General features: G+C 39.6%; 1 protein-coding gene across 3 annotated transcripts in view; it reads left to right on the top strand.

Annotated features, from left to right (window-relative positions):
• The window catches only part of CALCR (calcitonin receptor), a 158790-nt gene extending 140290 nt beyond the window's left edge, over positions 1 to 18500 (top strand). For 2 of the 3 annotated variants that reach the window (XM_063151468.1, XM_063151477.1), the window contains exons 11-13: positions 32 to 250; positions 9368 to 9409; positions 15339 to 18500. In XM_063151468.1, coding sequence (XP_063007538.1) covers positions 32 to 250; positions 9368 to 9409; positions 15339 to 15560 — 483 coding nt within the window. In that variant the 3' untranslated portion in view covers positions 15561 to 18500. Of the gene's footprint in view, positions 1 to 31; positions 251 to 364; positions 2133 to 9367; positions 9410 to 15338 lie in introns of those variants that run through there. The other variant, XM_063151487.1, reaches the window with a different exon arrangement.
• Positions 18501 to 22674: the final 4174 nt, after the last annotated feature.

Below are 22674 nucleotides of genomic sequence, written 5' to 3'. Positions count from 1 at the left end.
GCTTTCACCTACAATACCTTTGTTTTTGCAGGTCAATTTCTTCTTTTTGCTGAACATTGTCCGAGTTTTGGTGACAAAGCTGAGAGATACCCACCGTGCTGAGTCCAACATGTATATGAAAGCTGTCAGAGCTACTTTAATTCTGGTGCCCTTACTGGGAATTCAGTTTGTTATTATTCCCTGGAGACCAGAAAACCGACTTGCTGGAGAAATATATGATTACATCATGCACATACTAATGCATTACCAGGTATGTAGCAGCTTCAGTGTAGTTGAATTGTTTGATGTTAAACTAATTTACTCAAAGATAGTGTTGCCAGTACCTTCGAGTTTTACCCTGAAGCTGAAATAACTGGCTTTTCAGTTCTTTTCCAGCCATTTCACAGCATTGGATTATCTGCATTTACACAAGCAGCACCACTGTGTAAACAGAGACAAGACAGAGGAAACAATGTAATAAGTAAAAATTATCAGTTCACACTATTTCCAAACTATGGAGAGAAAATGAGTTCACAGATAGCTTTTATGTTCCAGCATAACTTCTGTTGAACTGCTCAAATTGACTAAAACTAGTGCTGTGACCTTAATATTAAAATAAGCAGACTTAGCAAACTGTTGCTCAGAGGGAATGCCAACACACAAAAGAAAAACCAGAGATAACTAAGCTTCATTTAGGAGTTATAATTCCATTATTAGGCAGTTTAAATTATCAGATTGACATTTTGATTTCAAAAACACTCTGAAAATACATCATTCAGTAAGTCTAGTTTTGGTTGGGTTCTTTTTTTTAACAAAACAAGCCAAACCTAAATGCATTTAAATGCTGGGTTATCTGGTTGACTGACTGGAATATATCCAGACCTATACTGACTAGGAAAGGCAGTTTTTCAATGCATTTGTGAGTAGTGGTCAACATGAGTAAATATGGTGACTAACTTCTTGCTTCCATTCATATGGAACAAGTAAGTGGAGAAATTATTTTAATGCTTTAATAAGAAAACAGCTTAAAAATCATAGTGCTGTTTCCTTAAATGAAATTATAAATAAGGCAACCAAAATCTGTGAACCCTGTTAGATTATATATCCTGCTTATCATCCTTATCCCTTCAAAACTGTGAGTGCTCCTGCCGCTGCATGGGTAGAATAACTGAAGTTATAGGTCTACTTTTGAAGTGTATGACATCTTATATTACAGTTCTGCTTAAAAGGAATGACAGCTTTGTTACTTCTATTGTTGCCTGTACTGTTACTTTTTCACTTACAAGAGCTATAAATGAATATCTCCAAACTAGTTTTTTGGTGACAAGTTATTTGATTGCAGTTCTAACAAGTTAGGATAAGACAGAGTGTTACAATAATCACTTTACGCTTAAAATATCTCTTAAATTCCATGCAGTTGTTGGAGAATCGCAAAACCGATTATAATTGTCTTAATTAAAAATTCTAATTGTGATCATTATGCAACAGAAAATCACCAAACTGAGGTTAAAATGGAGGCTGCATGCATGAAGGGAGTTGGGTGAGGGAGGGATCCAAGGCAGGAAAGTTTCATCCCTAGTGGGCTCCTTCTGCTCTCACAGAAGAACCCCTGACACCTCTGAAGTATAATCTTCCTGCAAGAATTTGGCATTTTGGAAGGGCTGGGCAGTTGTCCTGCTGGCTGCAGCCAACTGCAATACTCCCTTTTCCACTTAGACTGGATTTTTAACCAGCAATGTAAAATAAACATTCTTAATTCTTTCCCTAGCATTTCTTGTATGCATATTTAAGATCGATCCCCGGCTGTATAATCACTCCTCTGGTGCTCATTTTCTTCTAGGGCTGGTTCTGTAATTAGCAGATTCTGTGTGAGTTTGTGTAATGGCTGTGCTTCCCCTTTAGCTGCTGTGCTCCCCTGACCCACAGCACAGCCAGCCCGTGCAGACACCAGCAAGAGTCTGTGGGGTTTTGCAGCTCACGGCATGTCAGTCATCATGGGAAAAATTACCCATCTTTTTTGGTGCAAAATGTTATACATTCTTCATTTCTGCACTGCTTAAATGAGAAAATTTTATGCCTTTTCTAGAACAGAAAGAGAGGCAAGTTTTCACAGTACATGACTTCTTTAAGGGAACATGAAGGATTGATGTGTTAGTTATATAATTCATGTACACAGAAATGGTGCAAACAAGAACTGCAGTCTATTGTAAAACTCAGAGAATTGAATAAAAGAAAGAACTTTTCACAAAAAAAAACATGTAATGCTATTTCTTTCAGAGAATGGCTTTCCCGGCTGAAAAACAACATACCAGTATTTTATTTTATTTATTTTATTTTTCTATTTTATTTTATTTGTCCACAAGCTAGGTTTGCTCAGCTGAAGTCACTTCTGAATAACAGCAGAAGTCTGGTTTTGATCTGTCCCACCCTTTTGTAATGGTGTCATCAATGCTCACCACTTTAAGCAGAAGTGGGTTTTTAAATATGGTTGTATGAACAATTCACAAACACTGAATGTCTACTGCATGTGTCTTTCACACAATAGACCAGTTGTTCTTAATAGATCCAAAGAACAGATACCTAAATGATAAAAAGAATGGAAGGCTGGTTTTGGGCTGCAAATGGGAATGCATTCACTTTTCCTGACCAGCTAGCCAACTTCCCATTAATCCTCTAAATGTAGAGATTCATATATCTTCTCACCATCACCAATATAAGCTCTTTAGTCTCCAAAATGCTGAAATGAAAAGTACACCAGGCAAGAGAAAGACATTTCAACCATTACATTGTGGTTTAACCCCAGCTGACAGCTCAGCCCCACAGAGCCCCTCGCTGGCTCCCTGTACTCGCATGGAGGAGAGAACTGGAAAGATGAAAGAGAAAACAGGGGAAAATTCATCAGGTGAGGTAAAGACAGTTTAGTAGATAAGACAAAAGCCACACATGCAAGCAAAGCAAACTACAGAATTCATTCTCACCTTCTCATGGCCAGGCAGTTGTTCAGGCATCCTAAGGGAAGTAGGGCTCCACCACATGTAAAATTACCTGGGACAAAAAAATGCCAGCACTCCTAACATCCCTCTTTTTCTTCTCCTCCCACTTTACATGCTGATCATGATGCCATATGCTCTGGGATTTTCCTTGGATCAGCTGGGTTCAGCTGTCCTGACTGTGTCCCCTCCCAATTCCTTGTGCCCTCCTAGCCCACCAAGGTGGTGTGAGATGAAAAGCAGCCAAGGCCTTGACTTTTGGAGGCCCTGCTGAGCCATAGCTAAAACATCCCTGCATTATCAACACTGTATCCAGCACACACCCACAGCAGAGCCCCAGACCAGCTACTGTGAAGAAAACTAACTCTACCCTACACAAAACCAACACATCTTAACTGGAATGACATGCATGGTTGGGGTGCTGTGGATGCATTGCTGAACACACACAGTTATCTTATTTCACAGAGCTCCTAAATTAGGCACCACAAACCAAACGTTTGCACTCCACAAGAGCCAGTGAGTTGCAGATCTACCTTAAAGGACCTGATTTTCAAAACTTGGTTGATGATGCTGAAATCTCATGAAAGATGCAAATTCGCTTGGGCTGTAAAGCATTAGGGTACCAGATATACCAGCTCCTTGCACTCCTCTGGCATGAAAACACATCTCTCAAATGCCTGAAAACCCCATCATGCTGCCCAGTGAAGACAAAATGATACACCTGGGCAAAGGGAATGCCTCCTGTGAAGCCAAAGGCCTCGGTCCAGCATGTAGCTGCATTCAGGTCTCCATTCTGAGACAGAGCAAGAGAGATGTGGCTTGTGCCTGATGACCTGGCAGGGTGTACTGCACCTCTGCTGGTGCTGGGGCTGGAGCTGGGGCTGGAGCTTCCTTCACCCTTGGAACCACTGGCAACCTTTTGAGAGGTCCCAGCCTGTAAAGAGATTGGGGAGATGTGCTTCTGTCAGAGGTTCTGTGTAATGGTGTTCACAGGGGTTTTCAGGTGAGGGAAGAGATGAGAATGTTGACTCCATGTTCAGAAGGCTTGATTTATTATTTTATGACATACATTACATTCAAACTATAATAAAAAGAATAGAAGGAAAAGTTTCATCTCAGAAGGCTAGCTAAGCTAAGAATAGAATAGAAAAGAATGATAACACAGGCAGCTGCCTCAGACTCTCTGTCCGAGCTAGCTCCACTGTGGTTGGCCATTAATTACAAACAAGCACATGAGACCAATCACAGATGGACCTGTAGCATTCCATAGCAGCAGATAACCATTTTTTACATTTTGTTCCTGAGGCCTCTCAGCTTCTCAGGAAGAAAAAATCCTAAGAGAAGGATTTTGCATGAAAAGATGTCTGCAACAGTTCTGCTACCAAGGGCCACTACCCCAGCTTCTGACTCCTGACACTGGCCCACAGCAAAGTCTTCACAACAAAAAAGAAAGAGCAGAAAATTAACTGCATGATGCATCAGTTAGTCCCACATACAGACACAGTCCCCCCACAGCTCTCAAACCAGCTCAGGAATGAATAAGCCTCAGCTTTCAAGCTCGCTACACCAGCTGTCCCATTCTATCTCCAGCACCTGCAAGCCAGGTTTTTAGAGGCTGTCAGGTGCCACAAAATGGCACTGTCACTGTGGAGGTCTGTGAGGGAGGGGTGGAGGAACAGCCCCTGAATCAACAGCAGGACACAAGCAGCTAAAGCTGTTCTTCTCAATCCCTTGATGACTGAGGCTCTAAAAGTGTAATTCTACCTCTAATGAGAAATTAAAATGCTATTCAGCATAAGAGCCTTGGTTTTTATTGGCAAATGAGAAGGGATTTTTTTTCTGCTGAACAGAAAATAATCACTGTCTTTTTCTCCACAAGTGGGATCCTTTGTGTGCCACTCAGCAGCTCCCAAGCAACCCCCCCATGGCTCCAGCACCCACCCTGCCAGGCAGGAGGATGCAGCTCAGAGGTGCCTGGTTTACTACAAGGGCATTTTGAATCTTTAAGGCCTGGATTTGGACTGCATATATATCCACAATGCATCCAAGCTTTAAATTCAGCTCTCTGTGCAACCTTATACAGAATAAAATTAACCCATTTAAAAGTAGCCTGTTAAAAATAGTGAGAAATTTCAAAGTATTTTAGAAGGTATTCAGTCCATCTGTTTCTCAGTTTAAAAGGAAATAAATATCCTCTATAATGCCAAACCAGGCAGAAATAATTTCTCCTTCTGTTCAAACTTAAAGTTATAGGACTGCTTTTGACAACATAAGCATTTTTTCTTTATCTCCTGTTCTTTTTTTTCTCTTTGAATTATTAGTAGTTCAAAAGCTTTTCAATATTTTAAGACAATTAAGGTTAGGGAAAATATATTTTGTAAGCTGAATATAATGAAGAGCCAATTTTATATGAAAATTTCACGCAAAAAATGACAGTAATGAAATCTCCATAGGGAGCAGGAGAAACAAAGCATGAGCTTTGCTTCCCTTCCCGAAAGGAAATTTCATTTCCTTTTGGGAAGGGAAAAGGAATCTTGCGATTTCAATGGGGACCGATAGAGGAATCTTTGGTGCATGTCCCTGCCCTTGATGGCATGTAATGCCTTTTGATGGCTTTGACTTAGGGAAAGATGTTTTTCGGTTTTGTTTTTTTGTTTTAAGTATCCATGCCATGTCCCTCATATTTTGGTTGATGGGATATCGCTATCATTTTCCTGCTGTCTTCAGCCCTCCCATGACAATCTCCCCTCCTCAGTGGCAGCAGAAACTGCATAGACACGTTCTTTACTTTGCTTATTTTTTTTCACGTAACATAAATTTACAATTCATAATGCAGTCATTTACCTCAGAGATGCTGTATGGGTGTGCTGTGAATGAAGGTGGTGAGAAAAGCACTGCTGTTTTTCTCAAAGCTTTTTATCTCTGCCAAAATGAGAGAGGTGGGAATGGGATGCACTTCTGTGAACAACTTCAGCCATGCTTTTTTTCTTTTTCTTTTGTTTTTTTCTTTTAGCTGTCCATTCAGCTCCAGAAGTGAGAATTAAATGGACATGGAGCAAAGTCCACACAGAGAATCAAAACCTGATTTTTATACTATGACCACCTGTACATTATCTTCTAATATCAGTAATGAATATATGACCCCACTAAAATCTTATCAGCCACACAGTGTATGGTTGATTAGGTTAGGGCCCTGGACATGGTCAGGAACAGCAGGAATAAGTGCACCTATATATGCTTTCTTGGTTTAATGGAGACATAATCTCGAATAAAAAAGTAAAAAGAAGTATGAGAAACCTATGTAAATTTGCATTATCTTCAATGGTATTTTTTATTTGTTAATTTCTAACCTGAGTAAATTACTCAAACTTCTTTTCAAGACACTCATGTCTTCTAGGAGAATGAGATACAAATTAAATACTTGTCAAGCAAAGAATTCACTTAGACCAGTATAGTCACTTAAACACTGGAAAAAACTCAATACAGTGTTAATAAAGTAAGGCAGTGAAAGTCTGAGAGCTGCCGTCTCTGGACAATCCCTATGGCATGATTCAGCTGAAAGACACATTCATTTGTTCTTCACATAGTTTCAGAAATAAAGAATTTCAGAAGAAGTCATTAAAGGCCCTTATCCTAAAATAAATATAGTCTTCATTTCCACTTTCAAGACCACAGCCAACATTATCTAGCTGGGAGCAGACAATATATCACTGGTTAGTTTAACAACTCCACACAGTGGCAGAGAGCTATAATTGACTTAGACATTTCATCCTCAGCAAGAGTTGTATCCTGAGCAAAAACCAGTAGCAGTTAGAGTTTGGAAGATATGTGTCAAAGAGATATGAGAAATAACCCATGGGCTTTAAATTAAATAGTTAAACTACATACAGTCTGTCACATGTTTTAATAGATCCACTCTAGAATCATGGTCATCCCAAGCCCTCCTGGCTCCAGACAGACAAAGCTGGTGTCTGCTACTGAGATCTCTGAAGCTTTACAGCTGAAGATAAAAATAGGCCTCTGAACTATGGGCAAAACTTCATGGATAAAAAGAAGAACTAGAACTAGAAATATAGAACTAGAAGTAGAAATAGAAATAGAAATAGAAATAGAAATAGAAATAGAAATAGAAATAGAAATAGAAATAGAAATAGAAATAGAAATAGAAATAGAAATAGAAATAGAAATAGAATAAACAGAAAGAGAAATAGAAATAATGGAAAGATAGATGGCAGAGTTCAGAGGGCCATGGCAGGTGGAAGAAGAGCAATGGGATATACATGGAACAGAGTACAGAAAATAATTTCTTCAGCCAGAACATGTACAACATGCATGGTCTCAAAATAACAAGCCAGGTGTGCTTTCAGCTAACTCAAAACTAGAAGAGAAACTGAAAGGGATGTGAGGCATCCCTCCACTTTCCTCTTTAGCTTTTCTGTCTGAAGTTGACTAGAGAAAGCATTAGTTAAGGGAGCTACACTCTTGAATAGCAGAAAAGTGGAGCAATTGCAGGATGTAACTGAAGATTTCCAATTCCATGCAGGAATTGAAATGGAAAATGGCTTTACTTTAACAGTTCAGGTTCAATTTCTGTCTTTAGGTGAGCTAAGGTTCCCACATTCCCCCTAAACACTCTCACTGAAGAGCAAACTTGGAAAAAAATTCTCAGCCTCTTTCTCTCTCCCTGCTTCTTTCTCTCCCCATGCTGTCTTCTGATTCCCCACATCTCATGTATGCCATCCCTGAGCATCCCTGCTCCCAGAGGAGATCCAGATCCATCTGGTTTGCCATTGTGGCTGACTGCTGCTAGTGAAACCACGTTAGCAGAGCCCTGCTGCAAGGGTGCCCAGTGCAGTCCGAGAGCAGAGGCTGTGCCCAGCTGTGCACAGCTCAAACAGCATCAGTACAGGCTGCAATCAACCAGGGCATTTTCTACCTTTGCAAAAATTTTGATTTAGGAGTGTCTGGTCTGGCAAAGTCCTGCTTTAGAAATGCAAGGTTTTGTTTGAATTTGTGGAGCTTCTCAGCTCAAAATTTATGGACAAGCTCTTGTGTATTTCTCCCTGTATGGTGGGATTTGAGTTTTTTGAAAATACTCACTGCTTTACCAAAATATGAAAAGAAACTTTTATTTCAAACTATGTTTACCCTTCATCCTCATCCAAAGTGCTGTTTCATGTTGATATTTGAATTTATGTAAAATTAAAAATTCTGCATCAAAGAAAATCTATTCAAGAAAAATAATTGTCACTATTGATGTGGTCAGCACTTGTCCAAACCAGCCTGTGTATCTCTATATAAGCATTTTGTTAAAAAGTGATTCCTTACTCTGTTTGTGGTGCAAAATATGCATCTGAGAGTCCAAGGCATTTTGCAAAACATTATCTACAATTCAACTGGTAATCATTTAAATGAAGGTTTTATAAAAAGATACAGCTGTAAAGCTCTTCAAAGCAGCCCTTGGGAACATAAGCTGCATTGCAGTTTTCCCCTCAATTTCACAAACTGCCATACATTTAGTTTATAATAACTGCTTTAAGTAATTTAAAATTAAAGTATTTGGCTCCCAGTGATGCTATGTAATGCTATTTTAATAAGAGTGAGTGCAGCTACGACATGGACCAGTGTAACTACATAATCCTGAATGGCAGGCTCTCTGTGCAGGAATTTTCTCATTAATTTCACACTTTGCCGTCTCATATTCCTATCTTGGCCCTGTTTAATCTTATGGCAGGAGTGAAATTCTATTTGAACAACTCTGGTGATGATGAAATTAACTTAAAGCCATTTACAACCAAGCTATGATGTGCACTTTTTTCTGCCTCCCTACCCTCTAACTCATGTGCTGTGGTAGGTTTTTTCCTTTTTCTGGCCACTTAGACCTCTTCTCATACCTTCTCCATCCATACAAACATACCAGTTCACTTATCCTGACATACAGTTCAATTTAAACCTTCCTGGGACAGCTGGATTCTCTGTGTCTGGCACTTTTGACTGGAGAGCTACACTCGAGTGAGTGACAACATATAGAACAAAATTCCTCTGCCATCTCTTCAGCAAAATCAGTGGCAGTGTGGTTCTCCTCTGTAAGCAAAATACATATCTACCTTTTATTTTCCTTCTCTACATCTCTTATATATAAATAACTTCATAGCCATAACAGATAATCTATAAAATATAGTAATGCTGGACTGGGGGTAGGGGGGCACAGTAAAACATTATGAAAAGACAACAAATCCATTTAATAGCACACTGTGAAAGATGGGGAATGTCTGTGGTCTGTGACGCAGAGGAAGTGGACTAATGTTTTTATCTTGTATCCATCAAGGCCAAATTTCCAAAACATTATGAAGTCTATGTATTCTGATCCCTAAATTCTTTTCTTTTCCTTCTCTTAGGGCTTACTTGTGGCTACCATATTCTGCTTCTTCAATGGTGAGGTAAGTACATGAAATGCAGAAAATGATCAGAACTTGTAAAATAGTCATCCTGCTGTTCATTAATGCAGATGAGAAGCATGTCACACTGCAAACTTTGAAGCCACACCAAGTTGCTTTTAGTCTCTACACACACCAGTGGTGTGCATTTCTGACAGCTCTGTGCAGAGTGTGACTGGAATATCCCTGAGCAGATTAATCAGCTCTGTTACCATTACAAAGCAGATGGCACCTAGTGAGGTACAGGCATGACACTCTGACCCTACTATCTGCAAGTTTGAGGTGGAGGTCTAAGTGAAGGTGAAAAATGCTTTACACCCCTTCCTTCCCCAGAACAGCAGGAAGGACCACAACACTCAATAAGAAGCACAGAAGGCATTCAGAGATCTGTCTGAAGAATGCAGTGGGGAGCTCAGGCCAGAGCCATGGCAAATCCATCCCTGGCAGCACTGTCACAGGTGGAGGAGTGCAATTGCTTGAGCTCCTTTGAGGACTAGCAGTGGCCTTTTTACAGTCAGTGTTTCTTGTGTAGCAATTGAGAAATAAAAATCCTTAAGGCAAAGATCTCTCCCAATCTCTTACAGCTGGATCATATATATGAATATACACCTACAGTGGGTTTTAGATCCACTTTACTACTTCTTTTTTTTTTTTTTTACAAAAAATAGCATGTTAAAATATGTCAAGAACCATTTAAATTTCTGCAGTAAGAATTTTTCCAAAGATGGTTGGCAAAAAAAAACTTTTTCAACACATCAAGAGCATTCAACTGTAGCGAAATAAAATACCATATAGCTTAGCAAAGCTAGGAAGTCCATTAAAAAGTTCACTTTCAGTCCAAAGCAGATGAATTAGATACAGAACAAACTTTGTGATGCTAGCACTCAGTAAATAAAGAGAGACATTTGTGCTCCACACTGATGTTTTGATAGAGACTGGAAACAGGCTATCTTATTGATAAGGTGTTACTGGCTGATTTGATAACATTCAGGATAGCAGAGAGTATTAAATTCTGCCACCGTTTGTCAACATCTCTGTACATTTTCCTCTGGCTGGCTCCCTGTGTAAATGTACAGAGAAATTGAAGAATAAAAAAGACGAGAGCCCTCAGCTGCAGTTCTGTAGCATGGCTCCTCAGGAGGGATGACAGGGAATGGCAAAATGTGCACAGCTAATCACAGCACAACCTCACACAAAGTGAGAGCTGTAAGATCACACTACAGAGGTTCACAGTTTCATGCATCCAACTAAAAGTTGAAGACATGCACAACTCTTTTCCTAACACATTTCTGTCCCCAGTATCTGCAGGCTACTATCACCTTTCTCCTGCTTTACTGTCATCACTCTGACACAGCTGAATATCCATGCCCTGGAAACAAAGACAAACTTCTGATACTCCCTAGTATGGAGGACCTAGAAGAAAGTAGAGACCAGTCAGTCAGCTTTTGCAGCATCCTCTGCCTATAAGAGTGACTGCATCACTGTGTGCAGCCAGTACTCCAGTGTCTCCTCCAAGCAATGTGTTACCCCAAAATCCCCATCCTGAACATTGCCTTCTTCACTCCTCCCAGTGCCCCCTATATTTTTTTCAGATTAGATTTTGCAAAACAAATTCCCTTTATGTTTTATAGCTTTATTGCAAGAGGTTGATTCTCCATCTCTAATGAGAACACCCAGATTTGTCTAGATTAAAGGTTGTAGCAATGTTAAAAATGCGAAAAGGTCACAGCAAAATGCACTGAAAACATAAAGTATCTTAAAATATATTAGTTTCTTAGTTTCATCAACTAGCTCTAATTCCAAAGTACTTTTTGCAAAGCTACAAAGTCAGAAGAGCATGGCCACTTTTACAATCCCAGGGATACAATTCTCAAAGTATGCACTAAGGAATACATCTGAAGCATCTGCTTGCCAATATGTATGATTGATCCTTGGTGGAGCAGCTGATCAGAAACATGGATCAAAGTCAGGCAGTAAAAACAAATTACTGTGAGGACACAGGTTTCTCAGACTTGATGAGAGTGATTTTATTGGTGCTTGGGTACTTTTCACCATTACAGCCATTTTCAAAATCATTGCATCTGCTTCAGATTTGCAGATTGTCAATGGCAGGAGTGCTGGAAAACCCTCTCATTATTTTCTTCTAGAAAATTTTATTTAGGGAAGTTTTTTTTAGAATTTCCCTTTAAGGTGAGCAGTGTCAAAGATGACACCTCTCTAACACAGACTCAAAGACAGTTTGGTGCTACTTGCAGCAGCACATAACCCATGAACACCCAGCAAAGTTCATGCACTAGACTGTCTGGGCTGGGATGGGCTGGGCCAGGAGAGGATGAAAGGTTTGTGATCCTTTCTTCCCATTTATTTCTGCAGTTACACAATCTCTAGGTATATAAGGCACAAAACCTATAGAAAAACAGCAACAGACTAATGCCAAGCTGCTTTTAGAGCCCTCTAAAGGGAGCATTAATATGAGTTTGACCAAGAAAACTGAGCTAATCTCCCTCAGTCCTGGTGTATGCAGAAGCACACAGACCAAAGACACAGTCTGCTCTTCAGCCATGATATACGATTGTTTCCAAGTTGCTGCATATATCTGCTGCCATAGAGGCTAAAATTATTTCTCATGAGAAAATTTAGTGTGGGGCAGGGAGATTAATTTTAGTACTGCAGAAGCTTGGCTAATCTGGGATTTACTTTTTTCCTACTGGAACATTTAACTTCAAGACTGAAACACATGAAGCTTAGCCAGGACAAACAGTGCTAAACTCAGAACCACTTTAGTGTGTTTTGTAGTGCATTAATCACTGCTGCCTCACTAACCTCACTTTAGTACCATGAGCCCATCTATAGAAATAAATCTAAACATAATAATAAAAAAGCTGTACTAATGTCTGCGTTCATCTGGAAGAACACATAAACAATGTTTGGTTTTTTTGCTTTCGAAATGAAAAATCTTCTTGTACATTTTCCTATAAAATCTTGGTGTCCAGTAGAACTGCAGTTTCTCTGTCCAACAGCAACAGTTTTGTAGAGATAATCCAAGGTTTCTGCAATAGCCTGCTCACCAGACCACATTTTCAAGCCTGAGATTGCTTCTAGACTGCAAGGCTGGACAACAGAATGGAAAGTCTATTTGGGGAAAAAGCAGCCATGTATGTTCTGTGCCAATGAGGTGTGAACGGCTAATAGAGAACAGAAAAACCTTTAAAGTCTTGAAGACCAGAGTAAATAAACTTGGGGTCTTCACTGCTTCAGTGGTTGCTTTCTTTTATCTGCCATCACAGTGGAAAGCATGGCAGGCATCCAGGCATCACCGTGTGCCTCGTGGTCCCCAGCTGCCTCCTCAGTCATTAATACATCGTGGCTTTGCATGTGATTTTCAGTAAGGCTGCTTACATATTTAAAGTTCATGCCTGAATGGTTTTAGCTGGCCCTGAGTTATGATCATCTGAGATTCTTGGAGTCGTGGCAGAAAATTAGCTTAACAAGTTCTACTCAAATGCAGCAACTTGTACAATCCATTATCCATTTGTGGACAGATCCTTTTGTACAAACAAGCAGGTCAGCAGAGAACCAAAAAAAAAAAAAAAGATGCTTTGACCTTGTGCTCTCTCTGCTTTGTGGAGCCTTTTAGACCTTTATAATGGCACTTCTGATCATGGGCTGAACTGGAAGGGATGTGGCTGTTGTCTACCCATCACACACACGGTCTAAGCATCACTCTCTCTGAAGAAGAAAACGATAAACTCCTCATGACAGGCCCTGTAAGACTCAGGGACATTGTTCTTCCCTCTCCAGTTAACCACACTGTCATCTCCAGACCTATGGCAGACTCCAGTTCAGCTGAGAGCAGCTGGGGAGCTTATCAGGAGCTTCTCACCTGCACAGCAGCTCCTCTCCCCATGCAAGAGTGATCGAAGCCTTGGGGTCTGTGCAGGGGGCAGGGGAAGGAGAGGGCTAGAAAGGAACAGCAAGTCTCTAAGAGCAGGCTCTTGCTGCCTTCACTGGAGATGCTGACATTAATCCAAATGGATGAAGTGCTGTGAAATGCAAACATGGCCAGCCTGGGGCAGAGGTGAAGGCCAGAAGGGCACAGTGGCTGGTGACTGTGGTGCAGGGGGGAGAGGTGGCTGCAGGCAGGCAGAGCCACTGTGCACACACAAGGTTTCTGCATTATCCTCCTTGTGTTTGCCCTAGATGCCCCAGTGAGACATGGAGAAAGTCACTGTCCTGGTACTTCTGAAGATTTCTTCTTCCAGTCCCTCCCCATAGCTTTTGGGATAAAGCTGAAATATTCATACTGTAACATCAGAAGGCAATTTTAAAGTGACTAAAATCTTTACAAAGTTTAACTCATGTAATATTTCTGTATCAAGTGCTACCACTGCGTTATTCTTTGACCCAGTAATTCTTTCTCACTAATAAACTTGGGTGATAGTGTGATAAAACATCCCCACATGCAGCTATTTCATTTTAATTCTCAACATTGACATAGTAAACCTTGCTCAGAGCCCAAGTAATTAAAGTTCCATTGTGACCATATCCCTTCCTGCACTGGATATCTAATTAACCTCCACAGAGCCATTTGGTTTTTTCCTTTATATGTAAGGAGAAGGTGAATAGCAATACACTCTCCAAATGACAGTGCCCACCTCAGCAGGACCACAGAAACTTTTAGACTGCTGTCATCACAGTGCCTTACTTGCACCTGCCTTCCTCTGGAGGAGAGGGTCATTTACATCAGATTATTGTGCCAAACTGCTGCTATTCTCACTTTGTGTTGTTCAGAATCACTGATCTAAACAAAAAGAGCCAGGAATTGCCCACTTTCTGCTCATGTCACAAAACTACCAAGAGCTGTCATGCATAGACATGCAGCTGGAGAAGTCCTTCTTATTCCTTGGCAAGACTCAATAGTTTAAATAATTTCCTAATACTATGTATAACACCACTCCTAATGTAAGTGTTGAATAAAATATCTTATTCTTAGCAGATGACTGTTCAACAGTTGAAATCCTCTATGCTATGCAGAGGGCTATGACCATATTTTGTGAGCACAGAACCTGTTCTTAAATTACCAGAATAAAATTTTTGTTTAGCTGTCCTGATCCTCTAACTCTTTCTACAAAATTATTCCTGGCAAGCTCATGAAGTGTACTTACACTTTGCCATTCATGGCAATTCTCATTACTCAAGGCTGAGCTTCTTCAGGTATCAAAATGCATTAGGCATTTCAGAGGCAGCATCAGCCTTTCCTTTCCTTTCCTTTCCTTTCCTTTCCTTTCCTTTCCTTTCCTTTCCTTTCCTTTCCTTTCCTTTCCTTTCCTTTCCTTTCCTTTCCTTTCCTTTCCTTTCCTTTCCTTTCCTTTCCTTTCCTTTCCTTTCCTTTCCTTTCCTTTCCTTTCCTTTCCTTTCCTTTCCTTTCCTTTCCTTTCCTTTCCTTCCCTTTCCTTCCCTTTCCCTTTCCCTTTCCCTTTCCCTTTCCCTTTCCCTTTCCCTTTCCCTTTCCCTTTCCCTTTCCCTTTCCCTTTCCCTTTCCCTTTCCCTTTCCCTTTCCCTTTCCCTTTCCCTTTCCATCACAGGTGTTTTTATTACAACAATATTATATTATTATACAATATTATATATTATTTCGCAATATTGCATATGAATATATATTGTATATATTGTATATACATATTATATATGTATACATACATAGTGTATACATATAATTATTTATATATATTTATATTATATTATCACTATATATAATACATAATATATAATCTATAATCTATAATATATTATACATTATATATTATATTTTATATATTTATATATTTTTATATATATTTATTTATTTCTATATATATATGTAATTATGTTATTGTAGAATACAATGTTATTGTATTTGTTGCCTCGCTGTAACAGAGTGTTTCCCCGGCAGGTGCAAGGAGCTCTGAAGAGGCAGTGGGCGCAGTACAAGACGCAGTGGGGCCAGCGGCGCCGGGAGCACTGCTCCACGCGATCTACCTCCTACACGGCCACGTCCATCACTGAGGTCCCTGTGTACCTGTACCACCACGATGCCAACAATGAACACTTGAACGGCAGATACGCAGAGGACTCTGAACTCGTTGCGTTAAAATCTGGAGACGCGTCTGCCTAGCTCAGCACCAGCTGCAAACACATTGTTTCATGTTCTGCTTGTGAGGAAATTGGGGAGAAGGGTGGGAGTGTGGAAATCCAAGATGCTGTGTCAGAGTGCAGGCCCAGGCAGAAGGACACATCCTGTTCAAACCACATCAACCTCTGACAGCAATGATGTAGAGGCAGTGTGATACAGACCTGGAATAGCATTTCTTCCTGTGCACCGCAGAAGGGAGTGAACATGGACCTGCCCACCAGGCTCTGTAATCTCCACATCTCCTGATACCTGTATGAAGTGACCATCTGACATTTGTAACAGCCCCAGGTAGCCAATAGCAAAGAGGAAAGAAAGAACCAGTATGTGGCAATTGGAAACTTTCAGCAGTTTTTGCTTTTGGTACTTTTCATTAACACTAGATTTTAAACCATCAACTTTCACAAAGTGTAACTGACTTGGAGTAATTTATTTTTCCCTTTAAATTAGCTTGATGACTGCTTAAAAGATTTTACACATTGCAAGAAAAATCAACCATATGAACAACAGAAGGGCATTCCAAAGTATTAAAATCTTGATGCTTTCCAAAGAATGCCACAAAATAATACCATCCCCAAAGGATATCCCAAAATATTATCATCCCTTTAGCAGGAGCATAAAACAAATTAAGATGAAATAGTCATTGCATACCAAGATCTCAAACACCCTCAGAGATACAAATCAATTCTTCAGGCTTAATGACACAAGTCCTGAAGGCATCTCAGAATAGATTTCATTTAACAATACTGGTAGTTCAAGAATATGTATTTATAGGAAAAATTGTCACCCTATTACTCTACCCAGAAACTCATCATTAAGACTCAATTCTCTCACTCTGAATAAGCTTTGAAATTAGTTTGGGAACTCTGTTTTATTTAATAGGCATTCTGAGTTGAGTGCTAGATGAATGCTTGTCTCTGTTATAAATTTGTTATCATGGCAGAAAATGCTCCTATGAAAGAAATCAGGAATCAATACCATAGCCCAGGAAGCACTTGCTTTTAGAATATGGTTGTTCTCCTGAGTTCCTAATCATTACATAGTCTTGCCAAAACCTTTATAATCTATTTCTGCTTCTATTGAAATTAGCACACAAATCCCTGTTAACTTGGATGAGCAATGAACAACTCTCTTCAGTGTTCAGGAATGAGTTACGCAATACAGTTCAGAGTAGACTTCAAAAACATGAGGCCATTTCCTCCACAGTGATTTGAAACCATTTTTAAATGTTGTATCCAGCCAGGCTGAATTTCCTTCCCTGACACAACCAGACTCTAAGCTTTACCCTCAGTTTGTAGATTTTAAATGGAGAAAAAATGTACGCGTCTAGTTACATGAGTCACCACCTCCCTGGAAAAGTCCGCTCCAGAAGCAAGTTCATGAGGCAGAGCTGTAAAGCAAGCGCTGTGAAAAGGGACCAGATTCACCCTGTCCATACATAAGGCAATGCCTTGCAGGGAGGGAGGCTGCTCTCTTTTCACCACCAGCACACCCACCAGCTGTGTACCATGGCACATTGTCCCCAGAATGAGGAGGAAGCTGCCAGCTCTGCCACTGTAGAACAAAGGAGGAGCTGGGGAACAAGAAGGAGTTGTCTGCTGGCGGTGCAGATCACCACACGGTCAGTCCAGCGGAACACCCACAGGAAAACACCATCGTGTGTGCTTGTTCAAGCCACATACCTACTTTTCAGACTTCCAGGAATAGAAAGACAGTTACTTTTTCAAACAGTGTTTCTCATATTGCAATTTCTACTTTCTCCAGTGAACAATACGAAATGGAGGAGCCAGTTGTTAAAGACAATAAAGTGGCTCTGCTACGAATCTGTATTATTCTGAATAGCTTTGGGGCACACTGCACTTCCCAGGAGGGCTGCAAGAAGGCATTCCTGCTTTCTAAAGACACAGATGAGCTGATTGTAAAAGAAATGTGAATAATATAGAGAGTTTAATAATGAACATGTCAGTTTTAATAATGTAAAGTTTACAACATGTAAGTGCAAGTTGTTCCACAGTCAGCTACGTTCATGTGGATGTACAAAATGGAAATGCTTTACCATTATACTGATTGTTTTCTTTCTTCTATAGTGATATTTTCTTGCTCTGTTTAGTAGAGTGCTCTGAAAAGTCACATTCAGAATCTGAGGTTTAGGATATTGTTTGCAGCTTTGGTGTTCTTGTGTCAGTCTTTATGGAAGTTTTGGTTTCAGTCAAGGGATGATGATTTCACAAAAAAATTGGTAAAACATACGCACTGACTTTAGGGCCATCATTACACTTGGGTTTTGTAGGAAAGGCTGAGTTTTAAAGGTACTTACTGAGTAATTTCTAATCAAAATATTTTCCAATGGGAAATGCTATTTTTCTTCATCTCAACGTGGTTTGAAATGCCATAATTGCACACATAAGGTACATTTTATTCTCTGCTTTATAAATAGCACCATACACTAGTGACATTAATATTGAGAATACTGATACAACCTCAATAATTCCAATTATGACAGTAGGCTGATTTGACTCAGATTTCAGAAGAACAGCAGAAACATATAATTAATGTATCAGTGTATCAAAAAGTACGGAAGGAGCTGACACTTGAATCAGCGGATTTTAAGAGGAAAACAACCTCACATTTATCACCTCTGCAGTATCTGCTTCCTCTCAAATACCACGCCCAACACATGAAAACCCAGTTTAGTGAGCATTTGCTCTTGCAGAAGGTTTTGTGTGGTTGCTCTGAGCAACCAAATCTATCAGGAAGATAGATTTAGATGGATGCTGGTTGTTATGCTTTATGCGATGCAGAAACACAGCACAAATTAAAATATTTGTTGTGGCATGGGATGTTGAAAGTAAGACTTGATTTTTATTTTATTTACTTAATAAATATATTTTATCTGAAATAAAACAGCAACAAAAGTACAACAGGCAATTTTCTGTGTATTAAAATTGTTAGCAATAATGCTACCTTAATTAAAACACTACAGAGTGCTCACATTGCAAAATTACTCTGCTTTAGGATAAGAATAATCTCACAAAAGTGGTGGATTTCTGTTCTCTTCTCCCATTCTTTGCCAGCCTCAATAAACAAAATATGAGCAGACTTACAAAGATGGAAAGCTGAAATACTGAAAATGTGAAGGTACCTACATTTCCACTGCTAGGAATTTTCAAAATTCGGTGTGTCTTTGTGAAGCTAAATACTGCTCAAAAATTTGAGGATTTGTAACCTAAAGTCAATTGCATTGAAAGAGTAATTGATCCCAAGCTAATGAGAATCTGCAGCGTGAACATGCCCTCTCTGCTCTCTACACAACTTTTTATGCATTTCCAGATGGATCCCAAATCTGTATTTAGGAACCCCTTTACTGAGAATTCAGAGCATAACTGAGAAAATAAAGTAAATCTCAGCATCACAAATACAGATCAGCATGTTGCCCTCATCCTAATAAAGAACAGCTGTTTTTACCTGTGAAATCAAGTGCTGAGAAGGCTCCCATTGCTGAGCATGTCCTACTGCTGCAGGAAAAGGGAGAACTGGGGTAAAATGACTAACCAGGTTGTGGTACTGTGAGTCTCACTAAACACAAATCAGCACGGTCAGCACTGGGGATGATTTAGGCCCAGCTCACCTGCCTTGGCATAGAAACCATTTCAGTGACCTGAATTCCTGTCAAAACTTATTTTCATAGCAGCCAAGATGGGCACCTGCTGGAGCAGGAAGGTATTTAACTCTCCCTATACGCAATTTAAGATTTTCTTCATAATCCAATTTCAGGACCTCACAAGCCTATCTTTAAAGGCAACAATTATCTTCAGCCAATTTTTAAAGGACATCAGCATTGATTTTAAGACTCTGGTCCCTTTTCTCTCACTGCAAGCAAAAGCAGCTTTGAGAAGGGGCCACAAAGGTTACTTTGTGTAATGCACGATGTGTGCCCATGTGTGACCACATGCAACTCTCCCACACCCAAGTGCTGGAGATGTTGGTTTGCATAATATGGTCAAGGAGATACAGCTCCTTCCCTCATGTGCTTTGCATTTCTCTCCCCCTCAGTATCACTATCATAAGATGTGTTTATTTCCAATCTGTGCTTTCTACGTATTTTCAGGAGAAACCTTTTTCTTTTACAATTCGCAACTTATGCTGACTTGCCAAGATGTAATCACCAAAATCAGATTGGAAAATATATATTTTGGTCCAAACCAGGTTATAGAATTCAGGTGCTTGACCCACACTCTTTTTTAAAAACTACCCACTGAAATTATGGAAATGGTAGGTGCAGATTTAAAACTAAGTTAAGGTAAAAGTCTGAGCACACAAACCAAGTATCTTCAGAAGCTGAGTAACATCTTTTTTACTTTTGATGGAATACAATCCTGTTATTTAAACACTTTAAAAAAATAGAAAAAATCTAAACAGATCTTGTGAAGTTGAAAGTTATACAAAAGGCACCAAAAAAACCACAACCATCTGGAAAGCCTAGATAGCATGCATACATATGAATATATGTACAGTAAATTATTGTGAGATATGTGTTCAGGTAGAAAGTGACCCATCATCCCAAAATGAACAAAATCTAAGTCATGAGTGGGAGACGCTGCAGGTCAGAGAAGACTTGTAGCCTCCAGGAATTGCCTTTATGCTTTCTGGGGACTCCATATGGAACACAGACAACCAGGGTCATCCATCATCCCACACCCGTCCCAGATGTGCTCATGATGGGAATGACCAGGACCAGAGACACTGGCTGCGCTGCATTTCTCAGCTCCAGAAACCAGCACTGAGCTGATGAAAGGAGCTGACTGGGAGATAAGCAGGAGCAATCTCTTTTCCAGCTGCATGGTAATGCTGGGTTATCTCCTTAGCATAAGATCCACTGTTGTGGAGAGGAATGATCTTTGACCAGGCAGCTCCTTGGTATGGAAAACCTTTTAATTTCACTTTACTCTCAGTAACACAGCAGTAATTGTCACTGTTTTCAGCAGTGTGGCTAAAGGTAGGACTTCTCCCTCTCTGATTTCAGAGGTTATCTAAATATCTAGCTAATACTGAAAATGCTTGGTGTAATACAGTATCACCACCATATTTGACATCAAAAATCCTGGTTCATCTATATTATTCTACATATAGACTCCTTAAAGTTGCAAGATACTATATATAGTATATTATATATATATATTATACATATATAGTACTATTATATTTGCCTTGGTTTTTCTAGCAAAATATTTGTTCTCTATTAGCACCATGTTTATACATGTTAAATGTATTTGACAAACTTCACTGATTACTTGACCACTAACATATATTTCACTTGTGACATTTATAGGTATAGCTTCTCATATGAAAGGCTTGACATGGAACAGCTTCCAGAAAATCAAAATTAAAAGAATGCAAAAGGCCCTACCAGTCCATGCTGACCACATAGAAAACCCTGAGAGGTGGAAACCCCTTGTATCCTACTCTCCTCTCTTATTTCCTAGTTATTTCTTTAGTTTTGAGCAAAGAGGACAAATGTCTTAGGTCTCTTAATTGCAGAGACAGCATTGCCAGTATAGGCTTCCACATGGAAAGAATTTACATAAAACAGCTGCCTTTAATGAGTGCCACTCTACAAATGGTCAGAGTCCATATTCTGCCCGCTGCAGACTGTGCAGGCAAGCTTAACATGTTCAGGCCCATGACACATGAAGAGGAGATAGCTTAACAAAAGTTTCTTCTTATTGTAGTCTCCTAAAGGCTTTTTTCTTCTATTACCTTTTGGCATTTAGCAAATATTTAACTCCCAAGGGCCCAGCCACCATGCTCATGGTTGCCTCTCCGGCAGCAGAAGGGAGCTGTCCCTCTGGGGAGGCTGCAGCTTTGAACTGGCAGCACTGTAGAGTCTTCATAAGAATTATGGTGAGAGCATATCCAACACAAAGTAGCCTTCAATTTTGAAAAAAAAGAGACTTTAGAGATTTTTCATTTTAATCCTCTGTTGTAAAATTTCTTCCCTATGGGAGATTCCTTGGGAAGCCAGAATTAGAAAGGATGTGGAAGCACAAGAGGTCACTCCAGATGTGCCATCACCCACACAGGCACTGCCGCACACATGATGTATAGTTTGTCATGACTTGTCATGTTTTGATAAATGCAAAAAAAAACCCAAAAAATAGATCATGTTTCTCATTTCCAGCTATAGCCCATGTAGAAGTAACTTGGTATCAACTTTTTTAATACATCAGGATGTCATGAGCAAAGAGCTCTGCTTTTCAGACATTTGTTTTACATTACACAAGTGCTAACACTCTTCAGTGCAGAATGGTGTGTCTGTTACCAGCAATGCATGTTGGCAAAAGCAGTGAATGGAATCAGGACAAAGAAATAAAATAAATATATTTGATGCTCAGCATACACAGTCATCACAAATTAGCGATATTCCTTCAGTTATCAAAACATATACAATAACATGTGGATAGAATTTAAAAGATCCCATGGGCACAGAAGCACAGAAAAAGATTTCCCTTTTTGGTTTTTTTTTTTTTTAGTAATCTGTGTCTACATAGAATATTATAGGAAAGTTTTATGCAATTAATCTTTGTTGGGTGATGCTTGAAATGCATGGTTCACAAAATTCAAAAGGCTTGAAAATGCAGCAAGACTTCCCATGTTGACAAATCTGAGGCACATTCAGAAGTCACAAGTTCATTGTTGATGATTGATATTAATGAAAAGACAATTATAATTGTATCTTTTTTTTAATATCCCTCTCTTTATATACAAGCCAAGATATTCACTATCTGCTTTATTATTTGCTACATAATGTACAGCCTTGTGTGCTGTTCCTAAGCTGCACTTTGGTCAGTATCTCTTTTCAAGGTTTTCTACAAATGGTGAATTACAGCAAAAACATGAGTGAAATCTCAGCCTTACTGAAATCAAAAGCATCAGCTGACTGAGTTCTGCCATAACAAGGATTTCATCCCTCACAGATCCTGTTTTCCCAGTATCAAAGGCTATTGATGGTTCAGGTAAAGGGGTGCTTGTAACATCTGTAACAGCCATGTCACCCACAGGGGCTGCAGATATGTGGGGCTGAAAATATGTGGGGCTGCTC

Source organism: Melospiza melodia, chromosome 1, assembly GCF_035770615.1.
Source record: "Melospiza melodia melodia isolate bMelMel2 chromosome 1, bMelMel2.pri, whole genome shotgun sequence".
Taxonomy (NCBI): Eukaryota; Metazoa; Chordata; class Aves; order Passeriformes; family Passerellidae; genus Melospiza; species Melospiza melodia.
Note: the sequence above shows the minus strand (reverse complement) of the source record. Positions and strands in the feature narration are given on the sequence as shown.